Genomic DNA, 21,103 nt, shown 5'->3' on the forward strand with positions numbered 1-21,103 from the left:
AGAGGAACAGGGAGAAGAGTTTTGCTGTGTGGACACAGGCTTTACATTTTTTTTCTATGGGAATGACCTTTCCTGATGTTGTAGATGTGGTTCGTGTTGTCTCTCTGTTTGGTTTTGTATTCACTGCGGAAGAAACCAGCGTACAGTTCTTCTGCAGAAGCCATTCTGACACACTCGGTGCCAGAGCCATGGCCTGATGCAGTATGTCTGGACTGCTTTCCTGGGGTACCTCCTGCAGCTACTGCTTCTTTGTTGCTTTCTAGGGGAGAGGTGGGAAAGCTGGCAGGGGATAGGGAGGGAGAGATCAGCAGCAGGCATGCTGTAAGCAGGTCCTGGCACTTCCTCTATTTCCCACTCTCAGCATTGTGCTCTGGTAGCATTTGTCTGAACCTTTCATTTCTGGTACTCCCAGACACCTCTCCAGTCAGCTTTTAGCTCCGGTACCTGTGCCCAGTCCTTTCTGTCCCTTATCCACACTAAGTGCTGTGCATTTGCTAAGTGCTTAACTTAGACAACTTGGACCTGAGGTAGTAAACTGACAATATATCCAGTGAAACACCTCTCATTTGTGGTCAGTAGCTTTCTGAACATGTCACTTTGGGAACGACTTTGTCCAGAGTAATTTTGTCTTTACTCCTACCCCCATGCCACTTTACTAGGGGTCTGGTTGACTTAATGGCACAAAAAAGGATGGGAAGTAGACTGGAGTATGAAAATTAAAAAGTCAACCCCTCCCCAAAAGTATTCAGTTACAAAAATATTAAAAGTATTTTTCACCCTCCTTTCATTCAAAAACTAAGCTAGTGGTCAAGGTCCAAGCAAACTTAAGGGTAGATTGTTCAAAAAATGTATCGTTGGATCAAGTTATTCCATAATTTTGACAGTTGTAGAGGCATGTTTAGTTTTTTCCAAGCAGACTTTTCTCCCCACTGCAGTGTGTCTTCTTGGTGTTTATTTTTCTAACTTCTGTAGAAAAATGTAAAATAATGCTTATTATCACAATAACCAAATTCTGTCCTCTTACTAGAGAGCAAGTGGCTGCAGCCAAGGAAAGCTTTTCTTCAATATTTTTGTTAGAAGAGAAGAGAAATTAGTTGGCAACTAGCATTAGATTTTGTTCTCATACTTTCCAGTCTAAAGTAACTGGCAACAATTCCTCTTGCTCTGTATCATCTGTTTGCTGGACTTAATGACTATATAAGGCAACGCTGCCTAAATTAATAGTTCCGAACATACTTGTTTAATGAGTTTACCAGTCTCATATTTGTGAGTAGTACATGAAGTTTTTGATGCTGCAAGAGTTCTTACTTTGTATGAAACTTTTAAAATACTGTATTTTGTTGTTATTATTGTGAAGAAAGTACTATACTGTTTCATCAGCTTATAAAATATGTCCAAATATGTAATATATTTCGAGAGAAATATGTGCATTCTAATGTTTTTGAAGTAGTCTTTTAAACCTCTGAGCTTCAATGCTAGAGAGAAGTTAGTACTGTGTAAATAGTCAGGATTCGTAAGGTTTTTTGCATTACTTATTATGTTAATGTTATGTATATTTACCATATATTCTGCTTCTCTAAGTGTAGTTATCTTTTACTTTTAGAACAAAATATTATGTAGTTAATTATTTTGATTTTTGGTTCAGTTATAGACATGTATATGGCTTATAGCTGTACTGCAAATTGGTAATTTTCAAAAGCTTGTTTAGGCATACTTAATATTGAAGGTGTGTCCTAACCCAACCCTTTTCTCTTTTTAAAAAAAAACAAACAACAAAACAGATACATGAAAATACCAATATTATTGTTCTAAAAAAAACACAGCTGGAAAACAGGATGCCTTCCAGGAAAAGTGGGCAACTCTTCCAAAGCTCTGATTCTTATATTCACACTTTAGCCCTCCAATTGCTGACTTGAGCACTGATCTCCCTCTACTCCCTTTACAGATTGGGTCTGTCCAGTAGTTTTGATTTATTTAATATTGATTTAGTTTCATTTAATTTTGGCTGCCTTTGGAAAATTCAGTGCTGGATGTAATTTTCAAAATTATCAATACTGATGAAAATTAGACTCAGAAGGAGTGCTTGCACCAAGAATGTGCCCTAGTGAAATGGCTGGAAAAAACATGAAGTGGTTATGTAGAATGCAGAAGAATGTTGTTTTGGTTTGCTTTCAGTTGATCAAAAATGCCTTCATACCGTATGAGACTGTCAGTATCTTCGCTTCAAAACTTTTTAACATCTTTTAAAGGGTTTTGTGGAACACCTGGATAAATTCTGAAGCGTAGGTACTGCTATAATATTTGTTAAGAATTAGTCTTGTTGCTTATAAAGTCAAAGTGATTTGCACTGTTACTTTGTATACTTATAATTTGCTATAACCTAAATTTTGTTGATTTTTATTTTGATAGTTTATGGAATGTTTTAAGGGCCATCACAGTTGGTGCTTGCACAATACCATATTCTTCTCTCCCAGTGCCCTCCCACTCAGTGTTACTGTCTCTCTTATACTGGGGTTGAAACTTCTGGTCCTGAAGGAAGCTGGTTAAGGGACGTAAGCTGGCAGAATATTAAACACAACAAGAAGTGACTAGTTTCCTGTCCTTCAGATGTATTTTAGCATCTTGAGCTGGCTCACTAAGGAGTCAGGAGAGTGTCAGTACTAGTGTGAGGGTGTGAACAGAAATGCAAGACTGGTAGAAGGGTAGAAAGCAGTAGAAAGTAGAGGGAATCGGCTTGAACTGTAGCTTTGAGTAGTTGACACTATGGAGAATAGCAAGGTGGACTGGATTTTTGTAAGACCAACTGTGATCCTTCTTCTGGTCACCTTAACTCAAAAACTTGCCTGCTCTGTCTCTTACCCCACAACTAATACATTTTATCTCTGTAGCAATGGTCTCACTTAAATCTTTAGACAGTTATCACTGTAAAACTTACTACTGTTAAACACAGTTCCTGTGCAGAGATATGCTGCGTTTCCTATAGCAATGATGAAAAACGGTGTGATTTCTACTTTCTGTAGTATTGTATAGGCAAGCCTTGTTTGAGAGGCTGAGTTTATGATATGTTTACTGGGGAAATACAGTGGATAATGTTACTTATTAAATTATTATAATAATGTTTGCACTTTAGCGTTGTAGTGGTAATGGGCTGCGCTCTACTAGTAGACAAGTTGTACTGAATTTCTAATGACTACTCACAAGTAACAGAAGAGAGCATGTTAGTCCCCTGCTTATAATAAATTTCTGATAAGAAACACAACTTATCTCATGGAATTGTATCATCGTGCCCTGTAGCAGACCTTAAATTTGTCCTGCAGAAATCTTATACTTCCATAACTCGATTAGCAGGAAGTTGTTCATCAGCATTTTAAAATACTTCGTGGCTTCTCTTCTGAGAATTAGTAGTGCTTATGGCAGCCAAATCAAGCCACGAGGTTGGCAGTGTTCAGAGGCTGCCTTTTGTGCTGCTATGAATTTCAGTAATGGCCCTGTATATTCTACATTCCAGTACATTCTTTTCCCTTTGTAAAGGCATCTAGGATATTGAGAACAAATATGTAAAAATGCTCATCACCTTTTAGCCTACTTTTTCTTATAGGCTGCAGGGATATATATGTTTGGTTTTTTTTTTTAAACTCTTTCAGTGTAACACAGAAGAAATCACAAAAGAATAAATTGTGAATATCATAAGAGAAATTAATTTTGGTGCAGAACTGAAGGCAGTAGTCAGTCCCACTTGCGTGCCATACAGCCACTATAATTCCGTGACTGAACAGAATAGCAAAAAAGAACTGAGCTGTTACTGTCTCTCTTGAGAAGAGTAAAAGCTCAGTTACATGATTAACTTTTAAAAATGTCTCCTACTTGTCTGTTACCTTCAGTGGTGTGTTGTACCAGGAAGTTTTAAAGGATCCCTGCTTGCTGGACTTGGTTTTTTTCTATTGCACATAACAATAAATGGAAGTGTAAGTCACACCTTTACAATATTCTGTTTCTTGCATTCTAACCAAAGGTGAATAAGTCTGTCCTATCAATTCTGTCTAATTTGTATTCCTCATTTTTCCTCTTAGTTAAAATCCCAACTTCACAGGCTGTTGATCTTCACAGAGTTTTAGGAAGATTGTTCTATTACTGTTTGTTTAAACATATATGAACATCAGAATTATTCTTGTCTCTACTACTTATGCATACTGACACTTGTTCTGTGTTGCATCTAATTTATTCAGGGATTTATCAAACTCATTAATGTAGTAACAGATTGAAGTAGAGCTTTATATGTTTACTGTGACATCTGTCTGCATGGCTATTTCCCCAACAGTGAATTTGGATAATGTGTGTTTATTCATTTGCATTATTTTGCTTTGTCAACACTAGGATACACACTTTGCACATTAGATGCTTTTGACCTTTTTCATAGTCTCTTGATACAGAAAAAGCAGCATGGTAATTAGCAAATTCTTTTGTTTTGTTTTCCAATTCTCTTTACCATCACTTTTCCAGATGATTAATAAGCATTGCACATAACCAACTCTCTCCCTCTCTTACGTATAAAGAATATATGGGAACTTTCCATTTCTGTTTTCTGCAAGACTTGGAGATGTCCGATCGGGGCATCTTTTGGAAACTTTCCACTTTTCATGATGCTTCTGCCACTGTGTTATGTAGGTGAATTCCAGTGTTTGTGGGTTTGAGGGCTTTTTTTTAAGCATACTTGACAGTCTCAAATACTCCAAATAAAAGATGAAGGAAGGAAATAGCAAACACAGGAAAACTCAATAAATATTTAGAAGTCATAGCTTATGGTGGGATTTCCACCATATAACATGATATGCAATATGATTCTACATGATATCCGGTCTTGGTTGAATGTTTAACAAATTCCAAAATTACATTACCCTGTGATGAGACTTTAAGTCAGCGAGGGTTTTGAGGTACCCCAAAACACTTCTAATCACTGGGTTTTCTTAAAATGCAAAATAATAGGGTAGGTTTTAAAACAGATCTCAACTCTAGTATTTGAGTCAAAGTCAACTAGTAAAGTTTGAAAAATAGTTTTGAATATTTTTCCATGTGGAGTCCTTGCCCCCTTGCAAGAAAGGCTAGGAGGAGGTGTTACATCAGTGCCCCTGCTGCATTGCTGCTCGCACTGTCTCCCCCTCACTCTAAACGCTTCTCTGCTCAGTAGGTTCAGCTGCTCTCGGGAGAGATGTAATTTCTGGCTCTTAACTACATGGTGCCCCGATCGGACATCCAGTAGTCCAGTACGGACCAACCAGCAGCCTTTCATACCTTCATCTCCCCTGCCTACTGTGGACAGCTCACTGTGAACACAGCATATAAGTAGTCCTTTGTGTGTGTTAGTAGTTCCAAACTGTATTTAACTGTGCGTCCAGACTCCTGTGTCTGCCTCATCAGATCACAGCTCTCTGGCTACCTTTATCACTAGCTCAGGGCCTAAACCAGGAAGCCTAAGGCAGCCCATGAGCACGAGCTTTGGACCAAGTCCGTATTTGAATGGAGACGTGTTTTTTTAGTGGAATAGCAGGTGCAATAACAGAGTCACTGTACCCTATGAGTACAAAGACGTCTAATCAAATTTTAGCTATGAACAATGTTGGACAATCACTGATTCCCCACATAAAGATTTTATGTTCCTCTCCCTTTCCTCCAACTTACATAACAAAATGTTTACAGGAATAAGAAGGATTTGTGTCTTGGTATGAGTGCACTTTAGCATGTGTTGCATTAGTTCTCAGTACAGAGCCTTGATAAGACACAAATTTCTTGGTTTTCAGGGAGAAAGCATAACTTGTTTTCACTGCTCTGAGCAGAGGAAGAACTGAAAGAGCTTTGAGTAACACGGCACACATACTGCTTCATCGGAAAGTGTAACTGGTGTCTGAAATCTTGCTCTAGGCCAGTAAGCTGGCTGTTAACAGTCTCTGCAAGGCATATCACCTCTCTCGGTTGCGATGTGTTGTGGAAAGACACCACATCGTTTCTGGCTTCTGCCAGAGTTTCACTCGGTGACAAATCCTGAACGCAGTCTTTCCAGTGCCCTGTTAGTTCTGCCGCAGAGAACCAGCTGGCATTCCCTGAATTTAGCTAAACTTAGAGAATTATGCATTGCTGAAAGTGGTGACAGAGAAGGAAATGATATTGTTGAGCTATTTTGGAGATTTATAGGCCAAAACTTGTTTTTTAAGTATGGAATTTTATATGCAGTGCTTCAAAAAATGATTCATCAGCTGGCAGTCTTTTGCTTGCTCCCTTTTTCTCCATAGGGCTCTTCAGTTTGCTAGGGTGGTGGCATTGCTTTAACTTACTGTCAGAACCACAAGTTTAGGGGTTCTTTCTCCTCTCCAGCAAGTCATGATATGGTAATGCCCAAAATGTAGAATGAAAATCTTTGTTATTTGACTGGACCGTGACTGGAGGGGCTCCCTCTTGTGTATCGAGCAATGTGTAGATTTGACTACTTTCTTCTCTCTCTACTGTGAGTTTGTCTGCTCTCAGTGCTATTTCCATACTACTGCCAAGTATAAGCTTTTTTGCCTGAACTTGGTGTTGCTTTTTGGAAAACTCTTCTTTTCTTACGTTACAGAAGGTGTATCTTATGCTGAAGTCTGATTAAGTTTGGAAGCCGAAAGTGCAGACTGGAAACAACCTTACTGAGAGGAATGTGGGAGGTGGGGGGGAAGAACACCAAAGCCAAAAAAGCATGAAAAGAAAAAAGCATCTGTCACTAATATATGTAGACTAAGATTAGAGAGTGTGCTACTGCAGCGATATCGGTGTGCTTCGTTACTGCTGGGCTCTTCCGGTAGAACTGGACAGGAGGCACTGTGATGGGCAAAGGTAGCAAATCTTGTCTGCAAGGAGAACCTACCTTCAAAGCCCAAGTAGTTAAAGCTTGATTTATGCCAGGGGCTTGAAGGCTGGTATTCGTTCCAAAACATTTCATGGCTTAAGATTTACTTGCAGAGCTCTTCTAATAATCCTGTAAATGCTTAGCCTTAGTAATGTTTTTTAATTTCTTAGCTCCAACTTGGAATTGAAAAGGATTTGTCTTTTACATTTCTGAAATTGACCTCTTTGTTATTTTTCCTGTACAATAGAAGGAATAGAAGTTTCCAATATTATATGTACTAATTGCATTTCTTGTCTAAATGGCCACTCTTAGTAGCACTATTTTTTTCAGTTTCTTTGTGTAATTATTTTTTACATGCTTCATGGTCTAAGGACTGATGACAGAATTAATTGGTAGCGTTTTTGAGAAGAGGTGTGTAATAATCAAAGTATTGATAGTGAGCTTGTACCGTAGGCACTGTATGTGTTTCATCTGCTGTGTTGCAACCTTTTGAAGTGCTTTTTGGTCACATAAATTGAAAATCTTTCAGTTCTCAGTGGTGCCTCATAGGTTGTTCTTTGTTTTGTTTAGGGTTGTGGCAGTTAATACAGAAACCACTATGATATGTTTCAGTCTAGCGTAGGAGATGTTTCTCAATGCTGAATTTCAACATGCATTATGTTGCTCAATTCATTTACTTTGGTTAAGTCTATTTAGGAGAACACACAGGACTTTGCCGTGTTAACTGCTGTATGTAATATACTAAACAAAGCATGAAAAAATCAAAAGGAAATGCAAATATTTTCTCATTTTCTATTTATTCTGAAAACATCAGTATGTAAAACTGTTAAATATGGGATGCAGGTATGAACACCTTAGGACCATTTTTTTGAGGTATTTATGGTGTGTATTTGCCTTCTAATTTGCCTATGAATAATGAAAAAAGGAATAAATCATGTAATAAACTGGGTTCTTTGTCTTAAAACAGTATAAAATTACTTATTCCAGAGCCTTGGTAGCCTACATAGATTTTTAAAGTATGACATAATGTAATGTCAAAACTTGCAATTAGAACATGAGAACCAGTCTGAAAGCACAAGTTGCGATTAGTCTTAGCAGCTCCTACCAAGCTACTTGTATGTTACATAACTTAAACGTTTGTGGGTTTGCAGGATTGAGGAAGTAGTACAAAACTGAGGTTATTCATGTTAAGTTGGACTTTTCATCCCAGTTTAATTATTTATTTCTTAACTTTTTTCAGAGTTAAGATGAGCATGAGATTTGAGAACATATGCTAATAATTTGCACCATTAACTTTCAAAGAAGAATACACTGAAATTACCTTCAATTGTCTTAAATATGTTCTGTGTGTTCTAGCTCATAGTCTGTTATTGTAAAACTGTACAAGTAAAACTTACCTACCAATGTAAAATAACCCATTTTACAACAAATTATTTCTAACAGTTTTTCTTTGCATTTGGAAATTAAAACCCTGATAGTTTTAAATTGATATTTATATAGAAAAGAAATCATAACACCTTAAAAAAAAAACAAAACAAAACCAACAACAAAACAACAAGACTGTTCAGTGTACTGTATGAGTTTTAGGTAAGATCTTATCCACTTCTGGAAGGTATTACTGCCACTTAGCCTTGCTAACATTCTGTAAATAGATGTGCCTTAGCAAACTGAGCCTCCCACTTACCTGAAGAGAATCTTTTCCATCCAGTTGTTAACTGTGCATTCCCTTGCTGAAAATGTTAATTGCAAAACTGTTTTCCTAATGTCTGTGTTCATCTCTCGTGCACAACTTCTTGTAAGTGCTTGGCTGACAGCCTGATCTATAATTGATAGAGGCATTGTATGCTAATGGAAGATAAATTTGGAGGATGAAAGGCAGAGCTTTTGTGTAAACACTGTCTCTTGAGCAAACTGGACGAGTGGTTTTAACCTTCTTTTTGTCTGTTTGAAAATGAGCCTGATAACCTAAGTCTCTCAAAAGCATTTTCTAAAAATCAGTGTTTTCAGAAGTATAGGAAACTTTCACATGTACTAGTTGAACTCTCAGTATGTTTATTAGACTATGAATACATAGTCAAATAACAGTGTGGTAAGTGATGATGTGAATTCCACAGCACATCAGTTCCTCCATATTATGTGCTCAAGTACGTACTTTTTCTTGTATAAGGTAGGTTAGCCTTTTCTCACTAAAACAATCCTGCTAGTACTCTAATGGAAAGTGGGCAAAACTAGTTTTAAATGAGAGATCTTTGAAAAAGACATTGAATACAAAATGGTACTGGAGCAAATGATACCTTCATGCTTTCACCTGAAGAATGATGAAAGTCACCAATCTCTGTACCGGGCTCTGTACAACTACTAATGGTAGTATTTTTCACTTTAGATTCTGACCGTCTGGTTTCAAATAATAACAAATAATGACAAATGTATATGAACAAGTAGATGGCTTAGGCTGAATTTAGTTATCCCTACACATGCATCTAGTGTGATTCTCTGTAGAGGGGACACACCTGAAACAGGACCTCTGACCTTCTGGAGATACTACTGGATAGGATTCTCCCATGGTGGGGAAAGCCGGAAGTTTTCCAGCATAAGGAAGATGACTCCTACCCCACCTGCAGATTTGCAACTATGGAACAGATTGTATGGACCAGTGTAGCAGAGGAGGGCCTGGGAGCATCCGAGCCAGCAGAGCCTGGGCTACACTGAAGCACCAGGAGGAAGTGGCAAGTGAGCAACTCCCTGCTGCAGGGGACAGAGGCCCCCATCTGCCATTCTGACCTGTTGTCTCAGGAGGTTTGCTGCTTGCCTGGGTCTCAGATTCAGGATGTTGTTGACTGTTAAATCTTGTCTGGCCCTCAGACTATTACCCACTGCTGCTCTTCCATGTGGGCACCAACACCACTTCCAGGGGAGATCTGGAAAACATCAAGTGTGACTGCATGGCTCTGGGGACGAGTCAAGGGCACAGGGGCCCAAGCGGTGATCTCAATCCTGCTGGTAAGGGAGAAGGGACAAGAATGTGATTGGGAGTAGTCAGGAAGGATTTATGAACAGGAAATCATGGTTAACTAAGCGATAGCCCTCTATGATAAGAAGGCTGGCTTGGTGGATGAGGGGAGAGCAATGGATGCTGCTTATCTTAGCATCAAAAGCTTTACTGAAGTTATCTTCTGCAACATCCTCATAGGTAAATTGCTGAAGTACAGACTAGATAAGTGGAGAATGAGCTTGACTGAAAAGTGGCTGAACTCTTAGGGCTCAGTGGGTTGTGGTCAGTGACATGAAGTCTAGCTAGAGGACAGTCAGTAGTGGTATACCCCAGGGGTAAATATGGGAGCCAACACATCTTCATGGCTGTCCTGGATGGTGGGACAGAGTGCACCCTCAGCAAGTTAGTTTGCTTAAAACTGGAAGGATTGGTCGATGCACCAGATAGTTGTGCTACTATTCAGAGGGACCTTGACAAGCTGGAGAAATGTGCCAAAAGGAATCTCATGAAGTTCAACAAAAGGAAATGCAAAGTCCTGTGCCAGGGAAGGAATAACTATGTACCAGGACAGGCTGGGGGCTGACTGGCTGGAAAGCAGCTTTGCAGAGAAAGATCTGGGGTGTCCTGGTGGACAAAAAGGTGAACAGAAGTCAGCAATGTGTCCTGATGGCAAAGAAAGCCAACGGTGCCCTGGGCTGCATTAGGAAGTGCATTGTCAGCACGTTGAGGGAGGTGATCCTTTCTCTCTACACAGCACTGGTGAGGCACATCTGGAGTGCTGAGTCCAGTGCCGGTCTCCCCAGTACAAGAGACATGGACATGCTGGAGCGAGTCCAGTGAAGAGCCACAAGGATGATGAAGGGACTGGAGCATCTTTCATATGAGGAGAGGCTGCAAGAGCTGGGCTTGTTTTGCCTGGAAAAGAGAAGGTTCGGGGGGATCTTGCCTATAAATACCTGATGGGGCAAGTAAAGACCGTGGAGACAGACTCTTGTCAGTGGTTTCCAGTGGCAGGACAAGAGGCAATGGGCACAAATTGAAATACAATAAATTCCTTTTAAACATAAAGAATTCTTTTTTTTTTTTTTTTTTTTTTTTTTTTTTAACTGCAAGGGTGACTGAACACTGGAGCAGGTTGCCTGGAGAGGTTGTGGAGTCTCTGCCTGTGGAGATGCTCAAAACCCAACTGGACACGGCCCTGAGCAACCTGCTTTAGCTGATTCTGCTTTGAGCAGGGGTGTTGGACTGGATGATCTCCAGAGATGTTTTCCAACCCCAGCTATTCTGTTTCTGTATCCTAATGGATCTCAAATGGAACTAGATGCCTGTGTATGGTTAGTCAAAACACTATTTTTACTCTGAGATTTTAATTTTTACTCCCGGCATTCATCCCAGTTGTGTTGACTTCAAAACTTCCTAAAAATTAATAAAAGTTTAAAAAAAAAGCAAACTTGAAATGCCACTAAGTTTTAGAAGAAAAAATTTGGATTGATATTGTATAACCATTTGCTGAAAGTAACCATGTGCTCACGATATCGGAGCCTGTAATCGTTTTATGGATGTTGAAGAAAACTGAGTGAAGTAGCACAGAGCCTCCCTTCAGATTGGCAAAGACAGTTTTTTGTATGTGTCTTCTGACAGAAAGGTCTATATTCCTATCTCAGAACCAAAATCATGTGTTTCTTGAGCAGAGGGTAAAAATGCTTTGGGGTATTTTGTGCAATGGAAACCAAAGCCTGGCTGTAAATTTTTCAGTTTCACAGTTGAGGGAAATCTCCACTTACACAGAAATCAAGTGTGCTGTACATGACGTTAAGGGAAAAGTAAACTCAATTTGAAAAGTTTTCTGAAGGTGCTCATATCTAGAGCATTGTCTCACATTTTACCATTGCATTCATAATTTAGTTGGTGTTGTGTACCAGTTATTCAGGTAATTTATTGCACATTCATCCAGGGTTTGTATCACTTCATAAGTGGAAAACTAAAACCAAGCCTGTCAATATTTATTGCATATTTTAGAATGACTGTTGTTACAAGTAGCAAGAATATGATCTGCTTCATCATTATGAAATGTGCTTTAATTATTAATTTTTACCATGTTGTTCACTTAATGCTTTTGAGTGTTGTAAAAGCCCTTGTATATTTCAGAAAAAAATGCCATTCTGAGATGATGACACATTCTATGTTTTGAAGTTATTTTATAATGAGAGCAAATATCAATGTCACAGATATGAATAATTGCAGAGTAGCCATCTAACATTAATTGTTTCTACCATGTAAAAGAGCAAAGAGACCATAACTGTTTACCTTGTGTTTATAAAAGTTAGGATTTTAGAGGTATTCCAGCCTTTGGGTAAGGACACTTTTTCATTAAAATTTCTAGAGTCCAAAAATCAGTTATTTTATCACAGAACTTACTTTTGGAAAGCTATCTATTTCCACCTGTTTATGCAACTTGGTCACTAGAGCTACTATTACATTTGGAGAATATCTTTCCTAATAACATTATTTTGTTTACGTCCAATGTTGTGTGCATCTGGAAACGTGAACTTGGAAATTCAGATTTATATGAAATAGTATCTGATGCTGTGTTTCATTTTGTCCTGCAAGATAATTTTAATACACATAATGAAGTAAATAAACGACTAAGAGGATGTCTTTGGAACACACTAGTTACAAAGACAAAATACCTTAATTGCGAAATGTAATTACCAGCAGACAAATAAAATTTTTCATTTTTAATTTATCCAGTGCTGCATTTCACCAATGATGAAAAGGCTAAAACAGAAGTGATACCAGCAACTAATGCAAGAAGTATTTTATCTTTGTTTCTTTATGCCCTAAACTGCAAAAAAAAATTATTGCTATTTAGTAAAAAGTTCAAAATTCTGTTACTTTTTTTCCTCCTCCGACATATTATTTTCAGCATCTGTTTGGGATATCGTGCTGAAAAGTAAATCAAAAGGAAAAATTAACTTTCTGATGAAACTTTCAAAATACAGTTTTAGAAATCTCTTAAAAATAAACCTAAGTTTTCACAGTAGCATCAATTCTTCAATATCTTACTAGAAAGCTCCTGTTATTTCTAAAGCCACAGAATTAAGCTTATAGGAAACACCTTACTCAGTTCAGCAGAGTGTCTCAAGCTTTACATTTCAGTTCTCTGTACTGCTGCTATTTTACTGTGGATACTTTGGGAAAGTGTTTTTTAAGGGTAGGAGCAGAACAATAAAAATGTTGGTTGGTTTGGTTTTTTTTCTGGTATCATAGTTTCATCATTATTGTATCTGAGATATTTAATATAATTCCTGGGCAAAAATCACTATATGAAATGGATGGATAAAGGGAATACTCTGTAATTGTCAAGGGGAAAAGGGAGGATACAAAGGCATAATTAAACATAATAAAATACATACAACTGGCAGAAGTGTATTGTTTACTGCATTTTAGCTCACACAACATAACAGTATGTGAAGTAAGAAAATGAATTGAATAGAGCTAAACCATTGTCGTGGTTTAATTTCAGTCGGCAACTAAGCACCACGCAGCCGCTCGCTCACTCCCCCCCACCCGGTGGGATGGGGGAGAGAATTGGAAGAGCACAAGTGAGAAAAAAAACTCATGGGTTGAGATAAAAACAGTTTAATAATTGAAATAAAATGATAATAATAATATGATAATAATAATAATACACAAAGCAAGTGATGCACAGTACAATTGCTCACCACCCGCCGACCAATGCCCAGCCAGTCCCCGAGCAGCGGCCCCCCCGGCCAGCTTTCCCCAGTTTATGTACTGAGCATGACGTCACATGGTATGGAATGTCCCTTTGGCCAGTTTGGCTGTGCCCCCTCCCAGCTTCTTGTGCACCTCCAGCCTTCTCAGTCGGTAGAGCATGGGAAGCTGAAAAGTCCTTGGCTGGTGTAAGCATTACCTAGCAACAACTAAAACATCGGTGCGTTATCAACTTTGTTCTCATCCTAAATCCAAAACACAGCACTGTACCAGCTACTAGGAAGGAAATTAACTCTATCCCTGCCGAAACCAGGACAACCATGAAGTTTAGCTGTTGTTCTGAGGGCTCTTCTCTTCTGTCTGATGCTGTAATGACGGAATGAAAATTTGTTTTGACTTTCTTTCATTCTTTCAGAGTCTGGGAAACATGAATATCCTGAAGGGTTTAGAAAATTGCATTTAGAGGAAGCAAACATAAACTGTAATGATCTGTATAAATTTATACTTACTTTGTTCTAAGTGTGTTGGTTTCTAAATGTTGAAATATGGCAGATCTCCATTGGATTCCTTTTAGTTGATGGAGGTAGAGAGAAAGCTTCTTTGAATCATCCACTGGAGTTTAAGTTAGATGCCTATACTAGAGTCCCTATTTCTGTTTCTCTCCTGACTGTATGGCGATACAGGAGTGCAATATGGGAAAAGAAGGAGGCTAAGAAGAATCTTGCAGAAACTTTCTGAATGGGTATCAGCAGGGCAAGTGCTACATTTTAAGCATTCTATTGAAGTCTGTAGGTTTATTCACCCTTCTCAATGGCATAGTTAGGAAGACACTAATCTTACTCCCTGGATGGGACCAAATGTTTGTGTTCTGTTGTAAAATGCTCACAGACTCGTAGAATAGTTGAGGTTGGCAGGGACCTCTGGAAGTCATCTGGTCCAACTCCTCTCCTCAAGCAGGGCCACCTAGAACTGGTTGCCCAGGACCATGTCCAGATGGCTTTTGAGTATCTCCAAGGAATGGAGACTCCACAACCTCTCTGGGCAACGTGCTCCAGCACTCAGTCACCCTCACAGTAAAAAAGTGTTTCCTGATGTTCAGAGAGAACCTCCTGTGTTTCAGTTTGTGCCCAGTGCCTCTGGTCCTGTCACTGGGCACCACTGAGAAGAGCCTGGTTCTCTCTTCTTTGCACCCTCCCTTCAGGTATTTATAGACATTAATAAAATCCTGGGCACCAGAAGAGCCTGGTTCTCTCTTCTTTGCACCCTCCCTTCAGGTATTTATAGACATTAATAAAATCTCCCCGAGCCTTCTCTTCTCTGGGCTAAACAGCCCCAGCTCTATCAGCCTTTATTATAGGAGAGATGCTCTGGTTCCTAAATCATCTTCATGGTCCTATGGTCCTTTGTTGGACTCTCGCCAGTATGTCCATGTGCTGAGGAATCCAGTACTGGACCGAGCATTCCAGGTGTGGCCTCACCAGTGCTGAGTAGAGGGGAAGGATCACCTCCCTCAGCGTGCTGGCAATGTTTTGCCTAATGCAGCCCAGGATACCATTAGCCTTCTTTGTGGCATGTTGCTGGCTTGTGTAGATTCTTGCAGTACATCCCAGGATATGTCTTGCCTTTTGTTTTGGAATATTCAGTTATTAAATCTTACTACCTTTTCTGTTGAAGAAAGGATAATGATTTTTTTTTTTCTGCTTAATTGTTTGTTACAGGTAGGCTAGGTGCTTCATAGATAACATTGTTGAAATGTTTGGCCACCATTACAAAAGTATATTAAGTAACAGTGCTCCTTATGTAAGTAAATGTATTATGTATTATCTTTAGTCGAAGTATTCACAAAGGAAAACACTAATTTAACTATTAATAGATGCTTTATAAAGAATAGTATGTGCTGGGTTTTTTAATAGAAAATGAATGTAGGGTGATTCTTCTTGCCTGTTTGTGGAAAGATGCAACATAGGTTCTTGTAGAGATTTTTTGTTTTGTGTCAGCATTTAACTGAACCACCACAATTAGTTTCTTAACTGAGGAAGCTCAAAATCCTTTTAACTTTTTTCATGCAGTTATCCTTAGATTGGGTTAGTTGGATTTGGAAGCACGGTGGTAGTTGGGTGTGTTTGGATTTGTTTGTTGCTTATATTCAGTTAACTTCTATGCAGTTAATTGAAAGTTTTCCCTGAGAAGGGGGATAAGGAAACTCAGTTCTATTAGTTTTGTTATCTAGAATGAGAAGATTATAGGATTGAAAAGGACATTAGAAATCAGTTGTTAATGCCAGCAGCCCTGAAACAGAATAATGTACCTTTATAGCATTTGTATGTCTAATATTCTGTAAAGATTTTCAGTGAAGGAAGTACATATAATCTAGCAATGAGTTATCCCTATTAATTATTTCTGAGGATTTTTCTCACTTTGATACCTAATTCTGTTGATACCTTTCTTCTTTACTGCATCAGTGGTAGAATGAATTTGTCTCTTTGTCATTGAAAACAGCCTCCTCTGTGTTTGCAAGCTGTTGTCACGTCCTCCTTCCACCTTCTTAATCCCAATCCTTCATTCTTTCCGTTGGTCATGTCTTCTAGATCTCTTATTTTCCTGGTCTCAAATGGGATTCTTCATCAGCTTATTATACTTTGCAAATTCATGTTGGGGTGACTGTTCATCTATAACAGTTCTACGGTGAATATTAAAATATTTCTCCAGAAAATAGGACCACATTTCATTATCTGATATTGGTTGTATGTAGTAGATATTATGTACGTGTATATATTAGGGTGTGCTTGTGTGTATTTATGTGTATGTGTGGAAGGGTGGGTAAGAGGATGGTGAGTTGTTTTTATAACTCTGTTTTAAAAACCATGGCTAAAAATTATTTAGCATGGAAGAGGTTTTGGTTTTCTGTTTAAGAAAATCCTGGAAACTGGTTATTAACCCTCCCCTGATCAGAATCTATAGTGATCAGGTTTATTTATTCAGTGTTGTGAATTCTAAGTTGCTTTTCTTTTTTTTTTTTTTTTTTTTTTTTTTTCCTTTTTTTTCCCCCCCTTTTCTCTGTAATTCACAGCTTTTGGAAATTAACTGGACTGGACTGACCAATCTTCTGGATGTTCCGGGACTGAAGTGAGTATACGTAAAGCAGTGTTTGATATTCCTCCACCCCAGTAAACCCCAGAAAATCTGAAGACCATCAGCTAAATAATTTTAGGTTAAATGACTCTGAGCAGTTATCTCTTAATTTAGAATTATATGAAATTGTTCAATATATAGGAGGTAGTGATTTCACTACAAATGAAAGTACATCAAAAGTATATCTAGTAGGTCTTGTTAAAAACATTTTGAAAAGATCACTTTTAATCTGCTTTTTTTAGTGTTCTCAACCTTTCCAGATTTCCAGAATCTCGTGAATTTCCCATCTGCCCTCTCCTAGGACAGCAGAAAGACAAAGAGCCTTATTTTTCACACCAGTGGGTTCACAGCATCTTGGCTTATGGTTTTATATGCTGATACATCTCTATTTGCTTGTGTAAAGGTAGTTGGAAATACCTTAAGACAGTAATTAAATTAAATAAACTTTCTAATTTCTTCAAGTACTTACTTTTAAAGCTTTCAGTTTGTTATGTGAAGATCAAATGGAGTAGCAAAAATATTGACCATATATAGCTAGAAAAAATGCTTGGCTTATTCAGAGCTTTTCAAAATAGTACGTAATAAAACCCCAAAGAAAAAAGCAGAAGCAGAGGTGAAAACCAAGCTGTTTTGAATCACTGCAATCCTGATAAGGTTAAATCCATGAATATATTCATAATTATCAAGTTTTAATAGTTACCCAGGGGCTTTTTAATATTGAGACGAGGACTAAGGGGATAATGGTGGATCTGCTACACATTTGGATTTTGTGACTAGTCCTTTTATTGGATCCCGTACTCTCAAGAGTTGGCTGACTCCAGAATTATTTTTACTGTTTAAAAACAAGAGTTTGAATTTAGGTATTAAATTAATCCTTTAGTGCTCAGATGCGTGACTGAAATGGATTTTGCTTTACGTAGACATGTGAAGCCATTGCATGGAATCCCAGTTGAACAGTTTGAAATTAGAACTTGCATTAAGTAGGTTAATGGCTGCAAGAATTGCTTATGTTTCAAGCCAGCTTAAGACTGCCTCTGAGGAAAAAGGTTTTCTTGAAGAGAGAGAAAATGGCTTCCAAAGTACAGCTCCTGAGTAATAATTTGCCATTTTGGTATAACACTAATAAATTTATGTTTAGTACATAAGCTTACTAGGCTCTTGAGATTCATATCATGCTACATATTTGCCTGACTGCAAACACAAAACCTCAAATGTAAACAAGATCTCTCTAAGTATCTCAAGTTTATGGTTTCCAGAGCAACCAAGCTTGGCCACATATGCATATAATGGTGCCATCTAGATGTGGTATAGTTTCTATAGTAACTGTAACTGAGGTGAGTCATGCTCTGCCTTGCCAAGAGATTTCTTCAGTGCTGATTTGTTTTTCTTATCTGTATAGATAGATTGTATATTTTGGTATGACAGCTTGACATATTGTAGTTGTTATGAACAATGATGAACAAGAGATTGCTGCTGCCATAGGTGCCTTTTTTGTCCTACGACTGTTGGCTGCACACTAAACTACTTATTTGTACTCTGTTTGCAAATGTCTTCTGCTAAATGAATTTCTGCATTTGCTGCTGGAAGCTTCCCTGTCAGCTGTTAACAACTTCCATTGTGCTTTGTACATGACTCGACAAGGAGAAGGACACAAAAGTAATTCATATTCCATCATTAGTATAGCTTACGGAGGAGCGGAATTAAAATCTTTATGTGAGGAGGAGCCAGGCTGTGAGAATACTCAAGTGCTGTCAGGAGGGAATGTGGATGATGGGAAGATGAATCCTGTTATGGTTGCTTGAGATACAGTAAAAATACTCTATGCAGTCAGAGATGTGCTGTCTCTGCAGTATGAATAAAGACGACGCAGCAAAAATACATAGCTGCTTAGTCTGTCACTAAAAATTAAGTAGAGCTAAATAGAGAGCAATACAACAGAGTAGGTAACTGCCACTTATTTTTCTGCAATGAAATTGAGCTTTTTAAGACATTTACTATAATAAACTATCTGAAGCATTTCACGCTTCTCTCATTTTTGTGAACTGAAAAAATAATTGTATTTAGAATCAGTGACTTCAAGTTTTACAATCTTAAGCTGTTTATCAATGATGCATCAACGTAAGGGTTTAAATTGATAGATCTTTCTCTGTTGCTTGATCAGTGATCTGTCTCTGTTTTCCATAGATTAGACCTCTTAGTTTAAGTAACAAAAGAATAAAAAAGATTGTCATTTTTGCCTTGTATTCATGAAGAATACTTTCCAGCTGGGAGCATCCCAATTGGCTAATATTTGGTTAGATAAGTTTTAAACAGCTTGAAAGTGTCATGTTGTTTTAGAATTCATTTAATTCATTACTTAGTTATGATCTTTGGTATTCTTTTTCAGCGCCCTGCTTTTAAAGATGGGTTATCTGCTGCCTCCTCTGAGTCTAGTTTCTCTGTGTAAAATTCTGTGAAATTCCATTAATGCTGGTTCATTTTTCATATTCATTTCTCAAATGTTTCAGTGAAATTCAAGCACTTATGTTGGAATAATACTGTGAGACTGACCTTTGGAATCACAGAGTTGGGGTTTGGTCCTAGCATGAAGGATTGCAAATACTTCAAGTGACTGGGCTCTGTTGTGCTTCAGGCTGTTTCTTTCTCTTATTTCAGAAGATCTCCTGTAGCTCCATTTGAACATGAATCAGTCTCTGAACCTTTCGCTAGTCTAGGATAGGTTTATTTATGCCTATAGCTTATTTTGTAATGTATGTGATCTTAACTAAATAGAGAAGAGCACGATAACCTTTCTTTCAGGGCAGCTCTGGTACCGTTGCCTCTCTTGCTCTGCTCGTTTGCTTTCTCTGACCTAGGTCAGTTAGTTTTCTCCATTAATCATCTGTTCTTAAGGCATGCACTTTACTGAGCATAAAGGGAGAGCTTTCTCTTCTTGCCAGGTAGAGACGCTAACAAAAGCATGAACAAAACAAACTTACCTGATCTCTTTACTGGAGATTTGTCATCAAACTAGTATTTTGAAAAGTGCTATTGTTGCTTGTGTAGTTGCCATCACCTCAGCTTTTTTTTTTTTTTTTCCTTTTAATGTTAAGACTGTTTGAGATGTTTATCTTAAATTTTTAAGTCAACTCTAACAAAATGGGTTCTATTTTCTTGGCTCATTTTAGAGAAAATTTAGCATACATCAGTTGAAAACTTGATGTTTAGCAAAACGGAACTGAAAAAGTTTGAAAAGCAACATGTTACAATGATGACTAAAGGAAGCTACTTATTTTCAAATAACATAATTATCTTCTTGTAGTAGTTGCCTTAAGAATTACTGAAACTATAAATTTGTAGGGTTCAGTGTTCATGTAGAATGAAAATCTTTGTGAATATGATTGGATAAGCTCTGCAAGAAAGGAAGGGGAGTGAAGACTCCCCTTTAGGACAGACGTGAATTAACTCACAGAAGTTGAGAAGAAACTTCTCCTCTGAGCATTTCCTCTTAACGTTGTCCACTGTTGCTTCATTCAGAGAATAAACAGAGGTCTGCACAGACCTGTCCATTGATCTTGATGCAGCCTTGAGTTTCTTCTGTTCCTATTGTACTGGATGCCATTAAAAAGTCAGCCATGTTCTATCATGTATCATAGTTCATCTGGATTTACAGTGGAAGTGGGCAGCCAAGGGGATGCAGGCTATACAGGTTGCAAATCTCTGGCATGAAAGATCGATGTGAATTTGAAATGAGCCAGATTGTATTTAATGGGTTAATTCTGTTACCCATCTCTACCATAATACGTTTATTGCTCACCACAAAATTTTCTTCCCAAATGAAGATGTAATACATATTACATTTCACTGCAGCTTTTGTGTTTTTATAAATATGGTAGCTGCTGAGTCAGAGCTACTCCCAACTGCAGATTCCGTCTTAGAAAAAACTTCACAAGGTGATTAAACACAAGTGCTTCATCTGAAAAATGTTCTAAGGAATCAAACATTACCTGCATCTTAATTTCATAAAGACTGTAAAAGGAGAATCATAAAGTGTGTTTAGGAGGAAAAACCATTCATCTCTGAAGCAGCTCCACCAGCTTTAGCGAGAGTGCACCTGCAGTTCAGAATATCTGAAGCATTTTTATAATTTTCTCTCTGAACCTTTGTACATACCCCTGAAATCTTCCTGGATACTTGTCTTCCATGGTGAATTGTACCACTCCAGTTCTGCCTTTTTGCCAGTGTAGGCAATGTGGGTAACCAGTGGTGTTGGTCTGACAAGGTACTGATTTGTTGTCAGTTCAGACCCAAACTAGGCAAACTCGTAGCTTAGGAAATCTTCTTCTTTTCTGTGTGTGTGTGTGTGTGTGATGGGGTTTGTGTGTGTGTGTGTG

General features: G+C 38.1%; 1 protein-coding gene across 1 annotated transcript in view; it reads left to right on the forward strand.

Moving 5' to 3' along the window:
- The window catches only part of ESYT2 (extended synaptotagmin 2), a 95,540-nt gene that overhangs the window by 46,235 nt on the left and 28,202 nt on the right, over positions 1-21,103 (forward strand). Inside the window, exon 7 of the mRNA XM_009278698.1 lies at positions 16,669-16,724. Coding sequence (XP_009276973.1) covers positions 16,669-16,724 — 56 coding nt within the window. The remainder of the gene's footprint in view (positions 1-16,668; positions 16,725-21,103) is intronic.

Source organism: Aptenodytes forsteri, unplaced genomic scaffold (genome assembly GCF_000699145.1).
Source record: "Aptenodytes forsteri isolate BGI_AS27 unplaced genomic scaffold, ASM69914v1 Scaffold257, whole genome shotgun sequence".
Lineage (NCBI taxonomy): Eukaryota > Metazoa > Chordata > Aves > Sphenisciformes > Spheniscidae > Aptenodytes > Aptenodytes forsteri.